Source organism: Rhineura floridana, chromosome 1 (genome assembly GCF_030035675.1).
Source record: "Rhineura floridana isolate rRhiFlo1 chromosome 1, rRhiFlo1.hap2, whole genome shotgun sequence".
Classification (NCBI taxonomy): domain Eukaryota; kingdom Metazoa; phylum Chordata; class Lepidosauria; order Squamata; family Rhineuridae; genus Rhineura; species Rhineura floridana.
The window spans coordinates 300,859,297-300,884,943 of NC_084480.1; the positions used below are offsets into that span (position 1 = coordinate 300,859,297).

Genomic DNA, 25,647 nt, shown 5'->3' on the forward strand with positions numbered 1-25,647 from the left:
ATGTACAGTCAGATACATCAGTGCAACCTTTAGGATTCTAAGACTACTCACCATAGTGAGCGAGACTGTGACCAGGTGACCTGTGTGCCTGCCAGTGGCAGCTGGTAGCTCCATGTCAGTGGGGCAGTGGAATCTGCTATCAGGTTTTAGTTTGAACTTTCAAGGAGCTATCCAAGGAATTTTCAGCACCTTGCTGAAAGTTGGGACTAAAACTTGGAGTGCATTCCACCGCCCCACTGACATGGAGCCACCATCCACCATCGGTGCCTGCTCAGTCTGCTGTCCGTGTGAGCAACTTCAAGGGCCCTGTTCTGCTTTCCTAAAGATCTTTATCTTTAAACCAGATTTGGAATGGACAGCCCTTCAAACAGAGGACTGCCCTCCGCAGAATAGGACACATGGACACTAGTAAAACACAATAAATCATGCTTCTGTGAACATAACCAATGGCATCCTCTCTGACTCTCCAGATGCTTTCTGAAATGTGTGTGTGTGTATTTCAATGATAAAATTGAACACAAGGTGGCTTCCAAATAAAAATATAAATCACAACAGTTAAAAACAAACCTAACGATAAGAACAAACACACAGCAGCAGTTTGAAAGTAGTGTTCTTTGGTTCTTTTATTTCACTGCAGAAGTCAAGAAGACTGCTCAAGAGTGTAGTACCAATTGCTATTGGATGTGTATGTGGCCAGGGATGGGGGAGGGCGAGAAAGCCCCCAGGATCTCCTTTATTGTGACGACTTCCGTTTCTGGAACATTCTTTTCCTTTTACAGATATTTACACCCAGAGGGGCTTCCATCGGACTATACCATTACCTTCCTCTTCCGTGTACTTCCTGAAACACCCCAGGAACCATTTGCTCTCTGGGAGATTTTAAATGCAGAACATGAGCCACTGGTTGGAGTTATTTTGGACAGTATGTATATTGTGTCTTTATGGTGGATTTGGTTTGACATATGTTCTGCCTTTTCACTTACAGGAAACCTAATGCAGTCATCACAGAATTACAAAGTTAAAGGTTGTAACTTTTCTCCTGCACTATCCCACAGGCTTTCTTGCCAGCACATTTATATTTCATGTTTTATCATTCTGATGTTGAGGCATCACCTGCACAGAAGAGAGAGGTTTGCAAACCCCAACATTGACAGAAGTACAAAAATCTTTAAGGGAAAAAACCCCTAATGGGGGGAACTCCCCCAAACAGTGTGCTCAACAGCCACAGAATGCCGATTTATTGGCTATTGAGAGGGTAACAATGGAAATCCAGGGATGGGAGAATGGAATGGAATGAAGGGACTGGACTCCTGAACAGGGAGCACTCTAAATCATAACACTTTGTTGCATGTAGGGATGGAGGAGAAATTTAATTCAGTTCACATTTAAATGTGAACCTACCTAATGTGCACTTTCCAAAACAATACATGGACCGACACCCAAGCCATCCTTAGAAATTCACACTTCTACAAATTTTGCAATACAGTCCTCCAACCAAGTAATATGTACAAAAATGAATATACATAAATGAAGTGTACATAAAAATGCATAAAGGTGAACATAGCATACACAAATGCATTATATTATGGATAACCTCTTTGCAATAGTATATATATTAGGCGAAATTTGCACTAAAATTCTGATGAACTTACAAATTGATGTGGAAATGTGGAGAACTGAATTTAGGATTGTAAATGAGAAAAGAATATGGACAGATTTGTCTATCCCCAGCTGCAGATTCTACTTGTTTGTTTATACCAGTGGTGGGGATCCTGTGGCCCTTCAGATGTTGCTGAACTGCAGCTCCCAGCCTCTCTGAGCATTGGGCATGCTGGCTGAAGCTGATGGGAGTTGGAGTCCAGTGGCATTTGGAGGGCCATAGGTTCCACCCCTGGTTTATACCATTTATAAATTGCACCAGTGGCAACTGATGGCTTCATGTCAGTGAGGCAGTGGAATCCACTCTGGGTTTTAATCTGAGCTTTCAAGGAGATGCACCTTGGACAGCTCCTTGAAAGTTGGAACTAAAACCCAGAGCGGATTCCACTGCTCCACTGACGTGGAGCCACCAGCTGCCACTGAATTGCACTCTTTACTCAAAGGCGTCTAAGGTGATGTGAAGCCTTTAAAAACACCGTAGACATCTCTCTGAAATATGTTCTGTCTCACACTCCACAGATGGTGGCAAAACATTGACTTTCTTCAATTATGACTACAAAGGCGAATTCCAGACTGTTACTTTTGAAGGGCCTGATATAAAGAAAATATTTTATGGAAGTTTCCATAAGGTAAGAATTGCTCAAACTAGAGGAAGAAGGATGTGATAGTCCACAAAATAAATGATGATGATGCCACCAGTTTATCTATAAATTCCCCTTCATCAAACATTGCAGGGTAATTTACAACACATAATAATGGTACAGTATAAAACAGTGTCATTAAAATCCCATTAAACATAAGTCATAAAAGGCTAATATATTAGGATCCATACTAACAGTGCGGCAGCAAATAATCACACAGGCAACTTATGGCATAATACATGGTAAGACTCATTTTTGTTTTTGCTGCTAACATAGTTACCTTCTGGAAGATGTTATAATATAAAAAGAGAGCTTACAGCACATCCTTGAACCACAGAATGAACCCGCCTTCACAATGGGTGACCAATGAGTAAATAAATCCCTGATTCGGCATCAGGAGCTGTCCACAGTTATTTTTTTTTAATTTTAAAACCCATATGTGAATGTTCATGTATTTATCAATTCATTTGTCCCTTAATATTTTTTTTTAAATGCCAAACTGCAAAGATGGTGGCAGAGGCTTCTGATGAGATCATGAAGGCCATCCAGAAATACTTCTGCTTTAAACTTGCAGAACTGTCCCCCCCCCGGCTCCCACCCAAGGATTCGATCTGGAGAGGTACAGGGATGTATAGACTGAATGCAGTGAAGGCTCTTCAAGAACAGTTTCACTTTGTCTTAAAAATGTTATGTTACTTTCAGGCTCAGATTTCCTAGCTCCTATCACAGGTAGATAACGTAAATGTACTGCCTTCAAGTTGATTTCGACTTATGGTGACCCTATGAATAGAGTTTTCATGAGACTGAGGGGCAGTGATTGGCCCAAGGTCACCCAGTGAGCTTCATGGCTATGTGGGAATCCGAACCCTGGTCTCCCAGATTGTAGTCCAACACCTTAACTACTACACCACACTGGCTCTCATTTGGACAAGTAAATATAAATACATTTTTTTAGTTATATATCACAGATAGATAGATAACTAAAAAAAATTGTATTTATATTTACTTGTCCAAATTTCAGCCAGCCTCCCTTGAATACAGAAACTTGGGGATTGGGAATTAGCAGATGTACTTAGCGCTGACTGATTTTAAAAAACAAGTATACATGCCTTCTTGGGTATTCTTTTTTGGTATTAAAAGCATAACTGCCTTCCCGTAGGTGCATGTTGTCGTCAGCAAAACTACAGCTAAGGTGGTGATTGATTGCAAGCAAGTGAATGAGAAGATTATCAACGCGGCAGGCAATATTACTTCTGATGGGATAGAAGTACTGGGGAGAATGGTTAGATCGAGAGGACCAAGGGACAACTCTGCACCAGTAAGTGGAGCAGCTTGGTGTTTTAAGCTGAAAGAGAGTGGTGGGTTTTTTAAAATAATAATGATTGTAATGGTAATAATAATAATAATAATAATAATAATAATAATAATAATAATAATAATAATAATGGGTGTCATATTAATTGGGGATTGATGATGAAATTCCATCTGTAACAGGAAATTTACTGAGAAGTTCTTGATCATATAGAAAGCTAAAAAAAATGGAAATGGACTGCCTTGAAGTTGATTCCAACTTATGGCGAACTTATGAATAAGGTTTTCATGGTAAGGGGTATTCAGAGGGGGTTTACCATTGCCTTCCTCTGAGGCTGAGAGGCAGTGACTGGCCCAAGGTCACCCAGTGAGCTTCGTGGATGTGTGGGGATTCGAACCCTGGTCTCCCAGGTCGTAGTCCAGCACCTTAACCACTACACCACACTGGCTCTCTGGAAAGCTAAAGGTAAGAAGATTTAAATGTGTTCCTTTGGATTTCAGGAAGACATTTTTTATTTAGTTCTTAGAAATGGTTAGATATACTAATGCCTCCAGCACTCACACTGCATAGTCCCTCCAGAAGGATACCATGGGCGCTAATACTGAGGGCTGCTGAGAGACCTAAAACAATCAACAGGGTCAAGTTCTTCCAGTCTTTTACCTGGTAAAGGTCAACCTATCAAGCACCCAAGGCAATTTCCATCCCCCAAACCAGGCCTAAAACATTTGTGAAATGGATCTAGAAAACCGGTCTCATCCAAGAGTTTCTGGACTTTTCTGGCAAACATCTGCTTGAGAACCTTGCCCAGGAAGAGGGTGTTAGTCACTGGCCTATAGTTCTTTAATTATTTTAGACCTGGGTTAGTTTTATTCAGGAGTGGGTGAACTATGGCTTCTTTTCAAGAAGCTGGTACCAGCCCCTCTCTTAAGAAGGCATTTATCTTTTGTGGACCCAGCCAGACACTACCTCCCTATTAAAAGTAATCAGCTAAGAGGGGAAAGGACTGAGCATACAAGTGGTAAATTAGACTTGGCCAAGCACTTTTTTCACCTCCTCAAGCCTCAAAGACTGAAAGTCATGTAGTAAAACTAGATCAGATGCTCTGAATGCCTCTACAGATTGGACTTCATTCTATATTGCAGTGAATGTAAGCGATCCTGTCCTCAAAATGTCCTCCAAACATGTCATAGCTTGCTGCCAAGTGTACCACCATATCACCCTCTAGGTCAGCTTGCAAAAGGCCTCACATTACTCGAAAAAGCTCCACTGAATGGAATTGAAAAGATGCAAAGGCAGTGAACAACTGCTTCTCCAGCTCCATCACCATCACAGAATATTCTTGATAATGAACTGTTGCTTTTGGACAAGGGTTTGTGTTCATAAACTTGTAATTCCAACAAGAGCATTGGTTAGTATTCAGTGGTAATCCTACTCAGGATAGACTCACTGAAGTTAATGGACACAACCAACTTAGGTCCAAACAAATTATCTTGGAAGGCTATCTTACTCGGCCACGAGTGATCGCTAATGAATGAATGAATTGTGATGGGTCTACTCTGAGTAGGACTTAGTTGAATACAACCCATTGTCCTTACACTGTTGATTCCTCCAAATGCTATTAACTTTTAGCATACCGCCAACTCCTCCACTTCATAACAAAGCAGTCTCCACCCTGCCCCCCCATGTCTTCAGGAGCAATGCTGTTGCATTCTGGGAAATTACAGTCATCAGAGAAGGAAATAAGCTGGAGACATATGTTAATTTCAAAGCTGGACAATCTATCCATGTCTTTTAAACTTTGTTGAGCGAAGAAGCTCCATTTAACCTAATAGGACAAAGGCCCAGACTCCATCTGCACCTTACATTTAAAGTATTATTGTCCCACACAGCCATGGCTTTCCCTCAATCTTAAGAACTGTAGTTTGTAAAGGGTTCTGAGAGCTGATTGGAGTTCCCTATTCTCCTCACAGAGCTACAGTTCCCAGAGATCCTTGGGAAGAGGGAACTGATAAACTACTCTGGGAATTGTAGCTCTGTGAGGGGAATAGGAGTATCCTAACACCCTCTCAGCACCCTTAACAAACTACAGTTCCCAGGATTCTTAGGGGGAAGACATAAATATACTAGGGTTTAAAATGTACAGCGCAGATGGGGCCTCAGGCTAGACATATTGCTTCTACTCATTTGGCCTGTCAGGAACATTTATCCCCCAAATTTCTTTTTGGGGACCAAGAAGAAGTACTTCCAGACCTCAGGCTTAAATATGGGAATGAATACATCAAGCCTCACAGGACAATTGAACAGAGCGACTTTTGTGACTACATTCCAACAGGGAAAGACAATGATGAGCTTATAAAAGGTTGCCGTTAAAGGGCCTTTTGTACAAAGAAAAGGGAAGAAATGATGGCTTTTGTTGAAAAAGTCAGAACTGTATGAAGTGTAAGCGATTGGTAAAATGTACACCCACAGAAAAATGTTGGTTGCCTTCAAGTGAATTGGTTGGTGATTATGTAAGTCTGCAAGCATGCAGACACAGCTCCATTGCTTAGTAAAGTGGTCTCAGTTACATCAGTGACAATTTTATAAACTTTAACAAAGCCTATGCTTTATTTAGGTATGATATAATTTTGAGGATCCAGAGTTTGCATGCTATCCTATGGTCCAGGCAGGTAAACAGACAGGTGTGCCCATGTCTTCTCTGAGCCAGGCATATGTTCATTCCCTTTACACCAAGGTCATCCATGGGTATGCCAATACTGGAGGGGAAATATATTCTCAACTAAGCCTTTCATCATGATTGTAAATTAGGAAGCTCTTTTAATGTAGAAAAACACAGCAGAAAAAATTGTTATTTGTAATATTTCAGCTGCACATGTGTCTTCAAACTTGTAACCCTCTGTAATGCTATCATAGTGGTATAATATTTTGAAATGATGGCTAGGCATTGTGGTAAGTATACTCCATCTGGAACAGCCCAGTCTCCATCAACTTCCATCTGAATTCTTCAGAGATATATAAAACAACTTGTCAAGGCCAAAAAGCCACTAATCTCTTGCATATGTGTAGATTGTGATGCTCACACAAATGTACACTGGTCACAAGAAGGCTTCCTTACTTGTATACATGAAGAGGACAACTCTGCAGGTCCAGACAGATGTCTCCTTACAGTTCTATCCTCTCACTTCCATTGAAATGAATGTGGCTAGCCATATGTGCAGGAACTACGAAAATCGCTTAGAAGTGGAACATAGCCTATCCAGAAAGAGAGTGAGTGAGCAAAGCCTGCTGCTGGGCCGGCACAATCAGCTGTAGCGCGGGGAGCTTCAGGGGCCAAGCGCTGTCAGCTGGAGCACGGCAGTTGGAGCTCCCTGCATTACAGTTGGAGCGCACTACAGCTGATCACGCCGGCGCAGCAGCAGGCTTCTATTAGCTGTAGCGTGGGGAGCTCCAGCTGCTGCGCTCCAGCTGACAGCTCTTGACCCCTGAAGCACCCCGCGCTACAGCTGATCGTGTTCTACAGCTGATTGCGCACTACAGCTGATCGCACCACTGCTCCCAGAGGAGGAAAAGAAAGGGGGCGGAGGATGGGGCTCACGCCGTATTAGTGGAACGCCAAAAAGCGGGGTGCCGAAAAGCAGGGCCCTACTGTATGTATGTGAACATCAGCAGATTAGGACAGGGGTTATTTTGCATTTGTGTTGCATTCCTTAAAGCACTCTAGAGAAGCCTTTTGTTTATTCTGTTGAAATAATGCACATGAGTTTTACTGTTGCTTGGTCCAGTCATTCACAGATTTATGTGGATTCATCTGCTTCGTAATCATGGTCACTTGAAGTTGAATGTAAATGTCTATGAATAAATGCTTCAAAAACAATGAAACCTTTGTTTATTAACTCAGCTGGAATAAGGAGGAGCAACCCACGCCACTTTTTTAAAATCAGAAGAATAGCTGGTTCACCCTGTTTCAAAATCAATGTAGTAAATCAATTCAAACAACTCTCACTGGGTAATTTACTGAAAAACACAATACCACATTGGATCCTTAGACTACTAGACATACTAATGTATGAAATGGAAGGAAATGAGTGCATAGCAATTTCTTATTTGTCAAAGGATAAATTCCTGTGGGTACATATCAGCAAGAGGCATATCTGTGAAACAGTTGGAAAAAATTTAAAAAATAAGGTATCATTTTTAGTCTGTGATTCCTTAAACAGGGGATCTTTATGCAACATATTTCTAAATATAACTTCTTTAAAATTGCTATTTTTCCTAAGTTTATAAATATATTAGAATACATAAATGGTAATGACATTGTAACATTAGCTCATAAATAACAACAGTAGAATTGCCATGTCTATAACACTATACAACATCCACTAATTATCCATCCTAAATTGCTACGATACAGAGAAGAAATGTAGGGATGGATCTTATTTATATAGTTATCCAGTAATTTATATAAAGAGACCATTTTTTAATAAATCTGTTTTCTTGACTTCTAAAGTAACTCCTTAAAAAAAAAAGTCAATCTTACCAACAAAATGGTGTCCCAAATCTTCATCAAGCATTCTGAGGTTGTTGGTATATGTGAAGTTTTCCAGCGCACAGCTTCTAAATCAGTGTTGAGGAATGCATTCTAAATAAATTTGCCCATTCTCATGTATGCTTCAATCATATCTTTGCAGTTGATTAATCCGTGTTGGTAATAGTTATTTTAGCAACTGTTTTTCACATGGATGAAATTGTAAAATTTGTAGAGGTTCCTGTTCTCTGCCAATAGTCAGAGCTTGCTTTGCAAATCCAACAATCTGTTGAGCTTTGGATCAGCTGATCCATAAGGCTTGTATACTGCTGCGCAAATCCCTTTGATCCAGCCGTGTCTTTACCTGCCCCACACTTGATGTCATATATGAGGTCTGGTGTAGGGCATGTGAGCATAGCTTGGCCAAAACAGCCTTGTGGGTCAAAGAGAGAGGCCTGGGGGGACCTAATTAGGCCTGTGGGCTTGAGGGCCCCCCACCTCTGACATATGGTAATTCTTTTATTCTTTGAGATAGCTGTCCTTCATTGGTTTTTTATAAGCACGCAGCTACATCTTATAATATATTTCTTCTTTTAAACCAGTTCCAGTTGCAGATGTTTGATATCATCTGCACCACTTCATGGGCCAACAGAGACAAATGCTGTGAACTTCCAGCTTTGGTAAGCTCTCCCTTACAAAGCTTCTATTTTATGGCATGTAATTAAAACATAAGTTATATTTGCAATTCTCACCAGAAGATTCGTATGTATGAGGCATAATCCAAAGTTGCCTTATTTGGAATCCACCGCACCAGGAATGATATGAGCTTCTTTTTCTCTCTAGAGGGACGAACAAAGCTGTCCCCCCCTTCCTCATGCTTTCTCCTGTTCTGAAGTCAGCAAGGGACCTCATGGGCCACCTGGACCACCGGTAAGGCTTTGTTTTTATTTGACCTCATGCTTATCGGAGTTCTTCATGCACTTACTTGAGCTAAGAAGGGTCTGTTGCTTTGAAACAGAATTGTGTGTGTTTGGTGTGCATAGAAACATAGGAAACCACCTTACACTGAGTCAGACCATTGGTCCATCTTGCTCAGTGTTGTCTACTCTGACTGGCAACAGCTCTCCAGAATTTCAGACAGGGTTCTGTTCTAGTCCTACGTGGAGGTGCTGGGGATTGAACCTGGCACCTTCTGCATACAAAGCAGGTGCCCTGCCACTGAGTTATGGCCCTTCCCCAATGTGCTTAGTTTGGTGGTCTTCTATCCCAACATTGTCATTCCCTCTTGTTGCTTATTTCTGTGCTACAGAACCACCAGTGTAGTGACAAATTCAGAAGTGCAGGGTCCCTTCCATGTTAATCGCAGCCACGCTCCTCCCTCCCTTTTTTATGCTGATGGATTGAGAATGACACCCTTGTTAATGCCTTCTCCCACAACAACTGACATCCCTAGGAGCCAATAAGCATGAAGGGTGAGAGTATTAGCTACTGAGAAGAGCCTTCTCAGTGGCTGACTCACCTTCTTTCACTCTGATTGGCTCCAATCAGCAGGAAAGGACAAGGAAGCATGTCAGACTCTTCTCAATGGCCAACATATTCCCCTTACATGCTGATTAGCTCGTAGAATCCTGGAGACATAGGGACCCTCCTGGGACCCTGCTCCCAAAAAAGTAAGGGGTCTAAGACCTCCTGAGACCTTGGACAATTACACCCCTGTACAGAACAGCTTTTTATGTTGTTGTTGATTTTTTTTTTTTACCTGCCCTTCACCATAGGTTCCCAGGGTGGGTTACAGCAATTTAAAACACAATATTAAACAGTGTTTATAACAAATTACAGTCACAAGAATAGGTTGGGTCCTAAACATATCTCTCTCAAGTGTCAATTGTCAAGGTAAATAGGTGTGACTTTTGCATGCAATAGAAGCTATACAATGAACGTGCCAGACACAATCTCTTGTACAATTTTCAGAGTCATCTTGAAATGTGATTGTAATGCAACAGGTCACCATGTTAAGTGGTTGTTGCTCATTATCCTAACACAAATGCTGCAATCTCTCAGTGTGGCCCCATACGTGCAAGAGGGGTCTCCCATTTTCAGTAGCGGTAGAGGACAACGTTTCATGAGCTTATGAGGCTCCATACGTCATTGCTCAAAGTGGAGACTTATTCACATGTGAGATCTGGGCTTTTGCTATGAACTTATGCCTCCCAGTATGAGACAAGAGTGCATAACTGGGTGCAAGATTACAGTTTTGTTTGCTGGCGTGCTTGTGTCTCTCATACTTGGAACTTGTAAAAACTCTTCAATCTACTGATGTGACAAGGAAAGTCCCACGAGAAACATGCCATAATTTTTCACTGAAGATAAAATGTCTCATTCATTTCCCCAAAATAATCCAGACAGCCTAGAAAAAAATCTGATTCCTTGTCATGTTTCAGTTTGGACAGAAAACAATTGGAATTTGGACTTTTATTTCTTCTAATAATAATGTGTACATATGTATGTGTCATATTCACTAATAGGCAAAAAACCTTGCGGTTTAAGAATGTACCTATAGCCCACAGATATTTCTACCAAACTTTAAAAAGCAGGGAGATTGGGCAGCTATAGTGAATGCACCAGGGGAGCAGGAGACCTGAACTCCTCTCTGAGATATTGTACTGCCCTACAAAGTTGTCAAAATGCAAACACCATTTGGGTTGGTCTTTCACAGTCCAATCCACTTGCTGTGTAGCTTGGAAGAATTTGGTAACATGTGCCTCTGAGCATATGGATGCTGGACTAAATGGGCCTTTGGCCTGGTCCAGCAGGCTCTTCTTATGTTCTTACGTTCTAAATATTGTGTCAAATCTTATCATCATCATCAATTATTAATCTTTTTCTACACAATCATCTCAAGGCTATGTACAATTAAAAACAGTAAAGACAAGAACAACACAGTTATATCACAAAAACCTGGACATATTTAAAAGCAAAAGCAATACAAAACAGACACTTGTGGCGGAGACCCATTCGTCTAGATGCAAAAGCCTATCAGAACAAATGTTAAGGCATTGCTTTCCTTAATTGGTTTATAAGAAGGACAGTATGTATTTTTCTGAAACAACGAAGAATAGAAGCATTGGGGGCAATGGGATGAAATCACTCCCCCTAATAACAGACTCAGTTGCTGAGCGCTGACAGGACTGGAGCCAAAGCAGGGCCACAGAGAGGGAAATATCAGCACGCTCTGAAGACCCCACAAGTTTGCTAAAGTGCAAGCAATCTTAGAAGCAGAACAGCCTCATGAAGACTAGGCAGTCTCCATAGTCATGGAATGCCATGTATCAATTGAAAAAGAAAATGGGGGAGGGGATGGAATGGAGTATTCTGCAGGTGGGCATGGCTGGCTGAAACCTGAAAAGGAGCGCACCTGCAACTTCATGTTGCAGGTCCCACTTGTTTTCTTCTAACATCGAATATGTCTTGCAGGGTGGTCCAGGTCTCCGAGGTCCAAAGGGTAACCGTGGTGATCATGGTCCACAGGTAATTGTCATGTTGCTTCTTCTTCTGCTATGCAGTTTCAGTAGGCTTTAACAAGTTTGTGATTGCATAATATGATTGGATTTGAATATTCAGTAGGTATACGCCATAGGAATTTTCCACTTTCAGTGGGCTGTATGTTTCATCATATTTTCACAACCACAGATATTATCTCTAGAAAACATTGTTAGGGGAATGAGAGGGAGAGCCACTAAAAACTTCATGGATTTCTACAGAAAGTATAGAATTCATGGTTCCTTTTCATTTGAATATTTTTCATTTAGGATCCAGTCTAGAGGCAATTCATAATTTTGCATGCTTGAAGCAGGTCTTTGCAAAGAATTTGCGTCCATCTCCTCAGTTATGTTAATGTGCCATTTCATGTGGTTTTACTCTTGTAGGTTTGCAGTCAGAGTAAATTGCTACTCCTTTGATATAGATTCAGGTCATGATTACCTTTTTTTTGTTTTGTTCCAGGGACCAGACGGACCCCGTGGTGAAAGTGGAGCTCCTGGTCCTCAAGGGCCTCCTGGCCCCCAAGGACCAAGTGGACATTCTATTCAAGGACCTCCGGTAGGTTCTGAACTGTCAGCAGCCACAGTCATATTTGCACCATAGCAATTAGTGCATCAGGATTTTATAAAACCATCAGATATTTGCATTGTAAAAAGCAGTGCTTGAATCACGTGGGGGTGGGGAGCAGAGGGGGCCTGCCCCTCCTTATTTTTTTGTCATGGCCTCTCTTAGCTCCTGTTTTAGAAGGCTACAGGGGCGATATTTGGCTAAAGGTGGGAAGCCTAAGGTGAATTTCATTATACATTTAAAGCCCTGGTTAAAAGCAGATTTTAGATCCTGTTTAGTACCCTCTTAATTCAAGAATTTTTCAGAGCCTTTCCAAATGATTAACAAAACAGAAACAAATTATCCCAACACACTGATGCTTGGCCAGATCCAGATTTAGTGTCAGTGTCACAATATCCTGTTCTCAAGAAGAAGGAAGGCTCCTTCCCAGTTCTGCTTTCTCCCCATAAGAAGATATAAAGCATTGATTCTAGAAGGTCATTTACATTAGAGGAGGGCAGACTTCAGCCTTGCAGGATCTACTTTGAGTTTTACTAGAACCCACCATTTTGTTTTGCTGTTATAAACAGATGAGAGCCAGATATCCTGGCTGAGAATTACACATTAGCCAAAGATCTACCAGTAGATCCTGATCTTCTGCTCACCCTGATCTACAGGATCATTTTCTCATTTCTTCTCCCACCTTTTTGATGGTTTTATATAAATTGCTAAAAATAACATGGCTACATTTATGCCTCTGACAAGATCTCAAAGCTTTTTTTAAAGCTTTTTAATAAACATGATGTGTATAGATTTGATTTATATTTTAGACAACAGGCATAATCCAGAAAAAGTCTGATTGATTTCAGTGGGAGAATTAAGCACACCCTTTTGTTTTTCCCACTGAAGTCAGCAGAATGTAAGATTTGGTTTGATTGTGCCTCACGTTTGTAGCTTCGCTTTGTTTGCTTTTTCTTCTCCGTAAAGAAATGTAATTTACAGTTTTGTACTTTTGTTCTGATGAAAAAAAATTGGGTAACTGGAGAAACAATGCGTCACTGATATGATTAACTCTGTGGTCATTCATCTTCAGGGAGCTACTGGTGATAAAGGAGAAAAGGGGGAAATGGGCCGCCCTGGCCTACAGGTAAATTCTGTGCTAATCTGTTATCATTTATAGATATATTTAAATATGGAATGGCTAACATTTAGGCTGCTACCCTATACCCACGTACCCAGAGGATAACCTCAGTGAACTCTATTGTACTTATTTTTTGAGTAGACATGTACAGGATTGTGCTGTTAATCAAATATTGGATACTTCAGAACTATGTTGATGGTGTTATTGCTGCATTGTTGTGTTTTGTCATGATTTACGGGGTATTGAAAACTGCCCTGGAAAAACTTAAATAAATAAAATTGAAAGAATGTGCGCCCAACATTGGTTCGCAATCGACTCAGCCCTCAGTTCCCCCACCTGATGATGCCTGCATCCAACTTCGAGGCTTTAAAAGCAGATTAGACAAATTCAGGGAGGATAAGGCTATTGGTGGCTATGCGTCATGATGGCTATTTACTACCTCTAGTATCAAAGGCGGTATGACTGTGAATATCAGTTGTTTGAGAAGAACAGCAAGAGAGGACTGTTTGCCCCTTGTCCTGTTTGTAGGCTTTTCATAGGCATCTGTTGACCACTTTGGGAAACAGGATTCTGGACTAGGTGGGCCTTCAATCTGATCTAGCAAGGCTCTTCCTTTGTTTTTCTGAGAGCTTAAAGCTTGTACCTGCTCACAAATGTACACAGGTTTCCATTTTTAAGTTGCTTTGGGTAACCTTTTGTGAAAGAAGCAACTAATAAATGATGATGATGATAAAGTTAGGATTGCAAGCAGGGGATATATCTTCTTTAACTCACGATGCATTTATATTTCTACATTGTTAAAAATATTGATAAGTTGCTTAAAATGTTTCTGTTGTTGGTGTATGTTTTGAAATGTTACCTTTTATGCAGGGTGTCCCGGGAGCGACTGGCTCCCCAGGACGAGATGGGAGCCAAGGCCAAAGGGTAAGTAAGGCTGGACCAGTGAGCTATAATAATAACTGGCTTGCTATTTCTGCTTCCTATGGGTCACTCTTTCTAATTTAACACACTACTAGGTTCACTCTATGCTGTTCCAACCTAGAACCCAATAGGTTCTAATGAGGGAAGATTCAGAGGGTGGTTCCTTGATTTTTTTCCCCTGGACCAGTCATTACCCACCAAGGAATTGTAAAAAAAAAAATCCAACTACATTCATGTGTCCCATATTTATCCAAGTGGCCTCCTATGGGGGACTGATTTGGGGATATGACAAATAAAATTGGAGTAAGTTTATTTTCCTCTGTGTGATGCCTATTATCTTCTAATACTTGCAAAAGAGTAATTTTCCAGGTGGAATGAGGTAAAGGGACTGTCCCAGTGAGGGTACTAGCCTTCTGATATACATTATATTACTTAAAGATCTCTGCCCAGCTCCAGCATGAGACATTTTGTTGCCTGAAATATAGCCCAAATTCCGCCTCCACTGGTTAGCCAAGGACAGCCTTGCCATACAGTTCTGACACCAATTTCTGCCTTCATTTATCATCAACACCACAACACACATTTCATGGTGCTACCTGAAGCAGGACAGTTGATCCTGCTCAATGGCATGGCTATCCCTGACTATGCTAGTTCAAGACCCTATGGATATAAGGTACTTTTTAATTGTTGCTGTTATTAATAAATACTTATAGAGCACCTATAATTTTCTAAATACTTGCACATAGGCTAGCATCTAGTCTGCATGATATAAAAGGAAAAAGGAATGAGGAGGGAAGAGGAAAACAAGAAGTCAGGTGCCTCTCCCCTTTGCCATGGTGTTCTTCCTGGACAGGAGGTTATGCAGCCTCCCAGTGGTTCTGTGTCACCTGGCTAGTGGCAAAGGCAAGAGTATGCTGCCTCCCTTCAGCTCTGCAGTCCCAAGTAACTGACAGTTAGGAGCAGAGTGTTGAAAAGGGTTGAAAGGAAGTAGAACCTCTCCTCCCATAGACCTTTTCACCATTTTCATGTCTTCTCCATCCCATGTAGAGTGTAGACCTTCTAATTTTGTTTCATATTGGTTTCATTTCATATTCAGATTATTTAAATAGCAAAAGCAGCAATAAGAGTCACTAAAGTGGCAAAAACTACTCACAGCTAGGATGGTTTCCCTAGTTGCCGTATCAGTTGCATTTCATTTTCCATCTCCTTTGCATTAAGTGTTAAGGTGTTTAAATATATATGATCAAACATGACAAGCAAGAAAAAAACTCTCCACCTTTTTTCTCTCGGTTTGTTTTCTCTCTCTTTTTAATCACAAGGTTTTTGAATAGTGCTTTCAGTGAGAAAGAAAAGTTATAAAATATTCCATAAACCAGCTTGTAGAAATGAACAGATCAGTTTCATGATGGATTGCCCGTGCAATAAAATACAGTTGAGGGCAGATTGGATTGCTGTTTGATTTAAAACAAGATTGATTTAACACAATAGAAGAGAAACGTTTTTCTAACAAAGTAGAAACCCCTTGACATTTGGTCCTTAATTAGATTCAACTCACTAGGCAATTCAAAGTAATATTTAGAGTAGATCTATTGAAACCAATGGACACAGCTAGGGATGGAAGAACATTTTGGTTCCTTTTTCCAGTCTTAAATTTAGTTCACATTTCTGCAGCAATTTGCTGCTTTAAAAAAATAATATTTTTTTTTAGTATTTTAAAGTGCAAATTTCTCCAAAAAAGTTATTTTATGTGCAGTTTTGTCTAATGTACACATTTTGCAAGCTATCCTAATATTATGCTTTTTTGTATATTTTCACTAATGTATTCATTTTTATGCATGTATTCCTTAATAAATGCATTTTTATAAACATTGGTTGGTTGGAGAACTGCATCATAAAATTCAGATATGTGCATGTTTTGAAGAATGGCTGTGTTTTGGTTCTCAGATTTGTCCCCCATCCCTAGGCACAACTAAGCAGTCCCTTGTTTTCAGTGGGTCTCCTCTGAGGTATGACTGAGTTAGACACAACCCAGTGTACCATATCTGGTAACGGGATTAAATAAAACCTCATTCCATATTCACATTAAGGTAATGTTTCTAAGTGGAGCTATATAGAAATAAACCAATAGGACCAATTTCACAAGGGCTTTAAAAAAAAAATTAGAGCAGGGCTGCAAGGCTGAGATTCTTTTCAAAACAATCAGATCTTGGAATACATTTGGAAATAGATTCTGAGATCTTGTGTTCCTCCTTGCTCCTTCCATGCTTCTTTCATTTAAGCATCACAAAAAGGTTGCAGTCTTCAGGCTTCTTCATTCATATATGCCCGACTGAACCTGCTCTGGAATTAAACTTCACACTTTAAAGAAAAAGCAAAGGGAATTCAGCATGTGTTACTTATTAGAAAGGTGGTAATTTAGATATATTCCCTAAGCTTCTTTTTGCTTAATCCCTTTCTTGCACACGCATTTATGTAGCCGGCCTTGCTGTATTCAAGTGCTGTGAAGCAGGACTTGCATAGTCTGTCAGCTCTTCAAATGAGGGGTGTGTGTTCTGGGCAGTAAAAGTTGTCCAAAATTGACTTGGCTGCAGTTACACAACGTTAGTTTTGTTTAGACAAGAATTTCTGTGCTTTTCTCCAAGAACAACACTGAGCAAGTTTCTGGGCCTGGATCTGGATCTTTTAATAGATGCCATATAAATTCTGTGAGGGTGGCTGATATGATCCTATACATATGGACTGAGTTTAAGAGGGCACCAAAAGCACTGGCACATAACACATATACTTCATCAGTCCAACTAGTTGGTTTGGACTCCCCAGCACTACCGTCATTTTCATTTGTTGAGGACTTTTTCACAAAAAGAAAAAGAAAAAGATGGAATACATAGGAGAGAACAGGAGAAATTCAGATGGAGACCAGTGGGCCAAGAAAAGCATATTTTTAAAAATGTCAAAATGGGCCTCATGTTGCAGACTTGGGTAGATCCCATTTCTGAAAAAGCTGAGGATTGCTGCTTGCTTCAAGAATGGTATCCAAATAGAATGCATAACTGCAGAGCAAGTAGAATGGCACTCTCTCTCCAAACTAATGTCCACACAAATGGGAGACATACGACAGGTCAGGGTGCAGAATCCAACAGCTCTCAATGTATTCTAATGGGCATGCTGAAAGAGACTTAACAAGATGCTTTTTATTCACGCCTTTTATTTGCAGGTGCAGGACCCAACCCTGCCCCAATGCATTCTAGTAGCCATTTAGTCAGGCAATACTTTTTTGTTGTTGTTTGGCCAATTGTGGGCTAAAACTGTAAGCAACCAATCACTTCTGATTGACTGCATTCTGAAATTCAGTGTATTCCTATGACCAGTTGTGAATGAACTAACATGTTTCATTGGGCATTCTCTGACACTCATTTTAAAGTGTCCCAGGCTATGGTCTGAAGGCACATGAAGCCACCACCTTGATGAAGCTAAGCAGGTCTGGGTCTGGTCAGTGCCTGTATGGGAGACTGTTTGGGAACCATATGTGTACTGCCTTGGCTTCTATGATGAAAGGAAGGCAGAGTATCAATGTAATAAATAAATAAATGAACAAGTGGCCACAGTTAAATCCTGCATTTGCAGGGGAGAAGCAGTAGTTAGAAAGCCAAGTTGCTTAGCCTTACCCCTTGCAGGGGTTTTTCATCCCCACCTTTCCTCCAGCGTGAGTCTAAGCCTGAAAAGAAGTCTGGGTAGAAGCAAACAGGTGGGTGAAAATCAATGGGTAGAAAAGGGTTAAACATCCATTCCCACATTGTAAAAACACACCAACAACATGTGTACATATGAATCCCACAGATGTGTGTATACTGCAAGTGATCCAAAATGTACTTAGAGTGAATGGAACCTTTTACTGGATTTGAAACTGCACTTTGCTCATATGTCTGTATAATCTACCCACAACCTAACAAGAAAGCACACAAAAGATAAAATAAAGGTAAATTTTATTCAGAGGAGAAATAGGAAAAATGTGGTGTTCATTTACAGTGAAATTGCAAGCAACATCTAGCTAAATGCATTCATTCAGCTGAAAGCTCTATAGAGGCTATAAGAGAGTATTACTCACATCCAAGATTGCATAGACTTAGAGCTTGTTCACATGGGAGCTGACAAGACGTAGTAAAGATGCAGCTTTTGCCATCGTGATAGATTTGCAAGGTTCACAATCCCTACCTTCAGATCCACTGTTTTCCGTTCACACTAGCCAGCGTTCCTCTGAGAAGGATTGGTGTCACTGTTATGTGCCCCCGCCCACAAATTTACATGTTCACTCCCCCTGTTGTATCGCTATTGCTAAGGGAGAAGGGGAAGGTTTTTTGGTCAGTGTTTCTTGTCAATTGCACACCTCTTCCTGCTGAAGCCAGACACCTTCCGGGTGCAATTGACAGGATACTGATGGGGGGGAGATGGTTTTCTTTGTCAGTTTTATTGTTTCTTCTTGTCAATTGCACGCCTCTAATTAGAGCAGGGGGGGTGAAGGCTATAGCAAACTCTGATGTAGGAGAGGGAGGCAGAAGTGGCTGGTTAAGCCGCCAGGAACAAAATAAAATTCATGGAGAGTTTAGTGGGCGGAGAAAGGAGAGTATCTGAAAGCGAGGATCCACCCGCCCAGCAAAAAAGTCAAACCATGTGAATTAAATGGAGGTGCAAGTAGCATCAATCTCATAGTAAGTCACCATGTGAACGGGCCCTTACACTCTAGAGAAGGAAATAAAACAAAAGTGACACTCTGACAAAAGTGTCAGAGTGATGCCTTTTCTGTTGAAATGTTGGGACTCAAAGTCAGGAATGAGGCTTTGTATCAAGCTCAGGAGCCAAGCTTCGCCCACAATGTAACCTAGAGCTGGACATGAGAGATCTCACTCTTCCTTGGTTCGGTTGTTCTGCACTGTGTTGTGATGTAAAGTAGGAAGTAATTTATGGAGTCAGAAAAGATGTGCGCTGATTCCATGGAATCCTGATCCTAAATAACTTTTTGCCCTCATAGAGTTACATGTAATTTGGGAGGGGGAGTTAGAGGCAGTGCCTATATGATTACTGTAGAAAAAAAGAATATCCTGGACTGTGCTTTGAAATGCAAGGGTGGCATTCCTGGTTGTGCCAGGTGCTAGACACACACATAAAGTTAATCTTTCTGTTTATAGGATGCTCAGTGTAAAAATCCTGTCTGCTGTCAGATACACAGTGTAAAACTACTGTTCTTAAGAAATCTTAGAGCAAAGTACTTAATGTAAAGATTCTGTTGTTGGCAAAAAGTATCTTACCTCTTGTATTTCAAAAGAGCTATAGATCCACCAGGATGATACCTCTTATAAGTGTGAAAGCTTTTCCTCTGGAGATGCTAAGCTTTGGGATTTTGGTTTAACATATGTGGAGCCAAGAAATGAGTGCTAGCCCCTGCCTTTCACAAACAACTCTGAGTATACAGGAAGGCTGGCTTCCCAGGATTCATTGCTACTTTGGTTCTTATGCCAAGGTCCACTGTAATGAATCAAGGAATAAGAAATCTGAAAATTATAGCCCTTGGCATAACAACATATTTTTCCCTCCCAGTTTCCTGCCATCTACACAGGCCCCATTGCAAGCAAATAAAGGATTGGGAGTCCCCATTTTGCTGTTAACTGCTCAATTTTGGTCTTAGCTGCCCTACTTACTGTGGAATAGGTATATGACTATTCCTCCACTGGAAATCTCCCTCCCTCCCATTGATCAGGGTTTTTTAAAGCAGATTTTCTAATTGCACAAATTCCCCATCAAAAACACCACACTATTATTTTTAAAAAGCTGAATGAACGCTCCTTGCTTATATCGGGTAGCTTCTCCATTGGAGTCAGTAGTTCTTATCTACAATGCAGTGACAATTATTTTCTGAATCTGCCTTAGTTCAGTAACTAACAGGCACACAAAAAAGGAGTGCTTTAAGGATATTTGCAAGGATGTGATGAAGTGTTACCTGCCTGAAGAAATGCAGGTTCTGGCCAAAAAGAAGGTGGTTTAATATGGTTTGGGCAGCTTGTTTAAGTATGGGAACTAAGCACATTCTACCCTTATATCATTTGTATCCATGCTGTCTCTAACACTGCTTGTGCTTAATAAATACATATGCCTAAACCCCTCACCATTTTTCCAAGTCCACAAAGTTTTTCCAACTCCATTCCACATTTTGTGTCCAACTCTATGCTAACACCTTCCCCGCCATTCATTAAATGGGAGGGGAATATCTTACTACAAAACCAAAATGATCGAGGGGATGGAGTGACTCCCCTATGAGGAAAGGTTGCAGCATTTGGGGCTTTTTAGTTTAGAGAAAAAAACGAGTAAGAGGTGACATGATAGAAAAATTTAAAATTACACCGAACATGGAGAAAGTGGATAGAGAAAAGTTTTTCTCCCTCTCTCATAATGCTGTAACTCACGGACATCCAATGAAGCTGAATGTTGGAAGATTCAGGACAGACAAAAGCAAGTACTTCTTCACACAGCGCGTAGTGAAACTATGGAATTTGCTCCCACCAACTTGGCTGGCTTTAAAAGAGGATTAGATAAGTTCATGGAGGATATTGCTTTCAGTGGCTTCTAGCTATGATGGCTATGCTGTGCCTCCATAATCAGAGGCAGTATGCTTCCAAATACCTGTTGCTGGAAAACACAGGAGGGAAGAGTGCTCTTTGCACTCAGGTCCTGCTTGTGGGCTCCCCAGGCACTACTGGTTGGCCACTATGAGAACAGGATGCTGGACTAGATGGGCCTGATCCAGCAGGCTCCTCTTATGTTCTTACAGCTGGTTTAAGGCTAATGTAAGTATAGCATTGTGAGAGCCAGTGTGGCGTAGTGGTTAAGGTGTCGGACTACAACCTGGGAGACCAGGGTTCAAATCCCCACACAGCCATGAAGCTCACTGGGTGACCTTGGGCCAGTCACTGCCTCTCAGCCTCAGAGGAAGGCAATGGTAAACCCCCTCTGAATACCGCTTACCATGAAAACCCTATTTGTAGGGTCGCCATAAGTCGGAATCGACTTGAAGGCAGTCCATTTTTTTCTATTTTCAAGTACAGTATTAAGGGGAAAGACCGGGATTTCTGTATTTTTAAATATCTGAACAGGCCCTTATTCACCACTCTCTCACACACTTAAAACAGTGATGCAAACCCCCAGTATAAATACGCTCCCATTCCTCCTCTGCATTGTGCACTTCCAGCTGAAGATGCATACCTGTCATTTGATAATCCGAGAAACAAGATTTAGTAGCAAGTTGTGAAGGGTTCTGAACACCACCATGTTTACCCTTTATTGGAGAGACTGCAGAAGGACTGCTCCTTCCCCAGCCGCTGCTTAAAACAAACTGTTGCTTGACTTCATTTATAAAAAGACAATTTTCACACCTAACAAAATACAGTAGGAGGAAATTTGTAAATGGCCAAGAGATACAGAAACAGGGCCAAAGCAAATATGCCTAGAGGGTTTGCATGGAGATATTCTTTAGCAGCTAAATGGGAGCAGAGACAACACTTGAAAACAAATGATATGGTATAATTTAAAAACAAAAGTTAAAAAGGTACTCTGGTAGAGGCATAGCTTTTTGCTATCCTTTTAAGGCAGACTGACAACAGCTCATTCATTCCCAGTCCTGGGAGCTGAAGGGTGGAATAGACGGCTGTTCATAGGTTGCTGTGGTTTGCAGACACCATGGGGTAAGGGGGCAACCCGATTCCTAACATCCTGTGCTGTCTTACAGAATGGTGGGTAGTCTAAAAGAGGAGGCAGCCTTCAGGGGATACATGCCAATGGTGGTTGGCGTAATGGATTTGACTTTTGCATTTGTATTGTAGAGGGCATTCCAGCCACTCCCTCCGCAGGCTTACTGAGATAAATGTATGTGGAGCACGCTGAACACTCATCAACCGCTAAATGTTACATTTTATTAATGAACAGGTACTACTAGTACAGTGTACTCCTTGAGTACGGCCAGATGTTTTGATGTGCATACATTCAGCCTCCTCGATCAGCTCCAGAGTGAGCCTACTAGGGCCTCACAGTGCACACTGAGCTCTGTACAGAGACTGCCCTGTTTACTTTCAGGTGAAGAAATGCTCCTCTTGTGGAATTCAATTTTGCATTTGGAGCTTTCTTTGACTTTGAGCGCATCCAGCCTATTACTGTTTTGGGATGGGATTCAATCACACACCAGCAAATATAGGTTGCACCATTAAGGTTGAAGTGGCGCTCTTCTGCAACAAACCCACTTTCCCCCCAAATCTGACTTTTTGCAAAAAGGAAAGTGATGGGTTTGCACTGGCAAGGGTGGGATAACAATTGCATGATGCCTCCCTGCAACCAAATCAGAAAGAATGCTCAGTAAACAGGTTGTCTGGAAGTGACCAAAAATGTGAATGGGTCAGTTTTGTGCTTGCACAAAACGTCCTGCACCTCTCAAGAGACTTGTGTGGATTTTGGGATTGGAGTCTTTTTGTATAGTGAACAATATCATTCGAATCTATGGGAAATGGTTGCTATTCCTTATGCAGAATAAATACACTAATTTATGCATCTACCTCTGATCTAGGGCCTGCCAGGCAAAGATGGATCCACGGGACCTCAAGGGCCCTCAGGCCCTGTGGTGAGTAAAAATATGTCAAATTATTGGTATCATGGATTAAATATTTGATATTGCTGTAAGTCAAAACCTTCTTCACATAGCTGACTTCTTTTCATGGCTATGTAACAGTTATCTACATCATGGTATATAATTGCTAAAAGCCAAAGCATGCCACGATTTAGCATAGGGATGATGTTTGTTTGTTTGTCTGTTTGTTTATTGGATTTATATCCCACCCTTTCTCCCAGTAGGAGCCCAGGGTAGCAAACAAAAGCACTAAAAACACTTTAATACATCATCAGAACAAACTTTAAAATATATTACAACAAAACAACCATTAAAAATATATTAAAACAAAACATCTTTAAAAACATTTTTTTAAAAAAAGCTTTAAAAACATCTATTTTTTTAAAAAAAGAAGGTTTAAAAACATATTAAAAAGCAATTCCAACACAGATGCAGACTGGGATAAGGTCTCTACTTAAAAGGCTTGCTGAAAGAGGAAGATCTTCAGTAGGTGCTGAAAAGATAACAGAGATGGTGCGTGTCTAATATTTAAGGGGAGGGAATTCCAAAGTGTCAGTACCACTACACTAAAGGTCCATTTCCCATGTTGTGCAGAACAGACCTTTTGATAAGGTGGTATCTGCCGGAGGGCCTCACCTGCAGAGTGCAGTGATTGATTGAGTATATAAGGGGTAAGACGATCTTTCAGGTATCATGGCCCCAAGCTGTATAGGACTTTGTACACCAAAACTAGAACCTTGAACTTAGGGATTTGGGGAAGCCACCATGAATAAACTACTTTGGTATTGTGCACAGTCTTGTTGATATTTCAACTGATTGATTGATTAAATTTATATCCTGCCCTTCCTCCAAAGGAGCCCAGGGTGGCAAACATGTCAGTACTAAAACAATACAATTAAAACTCCTAAAAAAAAGTTACAAACAACCTCCTAAAAACAGTTTAGAACTCCTAAAAGCAATCATCTATTTTCAAAGCTAAGTCAGGGCCAGGGTGGCCAGGGGCAAGTCTTTCAAACATCAAATGTCTGGTTAAACAGGAATGTTTTAAAATTTCTCCTTAAAGTTAATAATGAGGGAGGCTGATACACCTCACTAGGCCCGTGTTAAACTTACATTTAGGCTGCAACTCACCATCTTCTGGAGAACTGTCCAAATATAGGCTAGAAGCAAAAGATGGCTAGGCATGTTCTCAACCCATGTTGGGTGCGTCTTCATTACTGGTGAGAGAAAATGGGTATGCGGAAGGGCTAGCTATGTGTCTGAATGCACATATATATGTTTGTGAGTGCATGTATGTCTGTTGGGGAGTGTGCATATGTGCTGGCAAATGAGTTGGGCAGCCTTGTCTGTGGCCCTAGGGCCGAAGGGTTAGTCACTCCTGTTGTAGACACTATTTGTGCTTCAGCTGGTAGTTAACTGTTGATGTTTCTCTTGTTCTCTCCTTGCAGGGAATACCTGGTGCTCCAGGTGTGCCAGGAGTTATGGGCAACGCTGGGCCACAAGGTGATGCTGGGCTACCTGTAAGTAGTAGAATACCATACAGAATGTATAACCGATGACCAACTTTTTCGACAAGTTTAACATAAGTTCAGTCCACAGTATAAAAAAGTGCTACTCTAGTAATCACAACAATATACATGCGCTTGCAGTGCCTGAAGTAGTTTTTGCCATTGGTCCATAAGTGGATAACATGTGCCCTTTCAGATACAACTCCCATCATTCATGACCATTGGCCATGCTGGCTGGGGCTGATGGGAGTTGGAGTCCAACAGCATCTGGAGGGCCACTGTGAGAACAGGATGCTGGACTAGATGGGCCTTTGATCTGATCCAGTTGGGATGCTACCACACTAAAGCAAAAAAACCCCCCTCTCCTCTAGCACAGTAAGTTCCAGGTCTCATCTTGCAAGGATGTGAATAAACAATCTACAGTGAAACTGACCTGGTGCACAATCACTGCTCTGTGATTTAACCACATCAGAAATTGACCTCAGTTTCTTCATCCACTCAACTACCTGCAATTTGGATATTTTTGGAAACCTTACATTGGAGACCCATGCATCCTTTTAGCATACTTGGAGGCTAACCAAACTTGCCATGTTTGATTTCTTTTATGAAATTAGAACAATGAGACAGTTCATACGATCATATCCTGGCTTAATAGGCTGAAATGCAAACGAGCATGCAACCTCTTCACTCCTCTCTTCGCGCAAGTTGCGATTAAAGCAGGAAGCCTCTAATCATTACTAACTAATCATCTCTGAACTGGGAAACTATGGTTAGCAGCTTCAGAACAAGCCAAGATCTTTTAACAATTCCAAACCATGACTAGTTTCAAAGCTGTTAGCCATATCTTCCCGGTTCAGATAAAATAGGAAACTGTGGTTAATTGAAGAGTTCCCTGGTTTGTTCATCATGTGAAGGGCCTGTGTGTGCAGGCAAAAGTATTGTTCGTATCTTAGCTTATTAGACTGAGTTATGACCATCTGAACTGGCTCATTGTTTTCTATCTCAGGCTATGTGCAGTCAAATAAAAGAGACCTAACACAGTTGTATGAGCTTTCTCAATGCAGCCATGACTGGCATCCAACAAAGCCTCTTTGTTCATATTTTCTAATGAAGCAGAGTTTTAAAAGCAGCTTCTGATGCTGTGGGATCTGGTATGGGATGCTACTTGGAAAATGAGTCATCTTCAACCTCA

The 25,647-nt window shown here is 41.0% G+C and overlaps 1 protein-coding gene across 3 annotated transcripts in view; it reads left to right on the forward strand.

Annotated features, from left to right (window-relative positions):
- COL14A1 (collagen type XIV alpha 1 chain) overlaps positions 1-25,647 on the forward strand; it is a 189,534-nt gene that overhangs the window by 136,568 nt on the left and 27,319 nt on the right. For all 3 annotated transcript variants that reach the window (XM_061605762.1, XM_061605771.1, XM_061605753.1), the window contains exons 33-43: positions 780-922; positions 2,179-2,288; positions 3,460-3,618; positions 8,740-8,817; positions 8,981-9,067; positions 11,612-11,665; positions 12,140-12,235; positions 13,317-13,370; positions 14,235-14,288; positions 22,888-22,941; positions 24,396-24,467. In XM_061605762.1, coding sequence (XP_061461746.1) covers positions 780-922; positions 2,179-2,288; positions 3,460-3,618; positions 8,740-8,817; positions 8,981-9,067; positions 11,612-11,665; positions 12,140-12,235; positions 13,317-13,370; positions 14,235-14,288; positions 22,888-22,941; positions 24,396-24,467 — 961 coding nt within the window. The remainder of the gene's footprint in view (positions 1-779; positions 923-2,178; positions 2,289-3,459; positions 3,619-8,739; positions 8,818-8,980; positions 9,068-11,611; positions 11,666-12,139; positions 12,236-13,316; positions 13,371-14,234; positions 14,289-22,887; positions 22,942-24,395; positions 24,468-25,647) is intronic.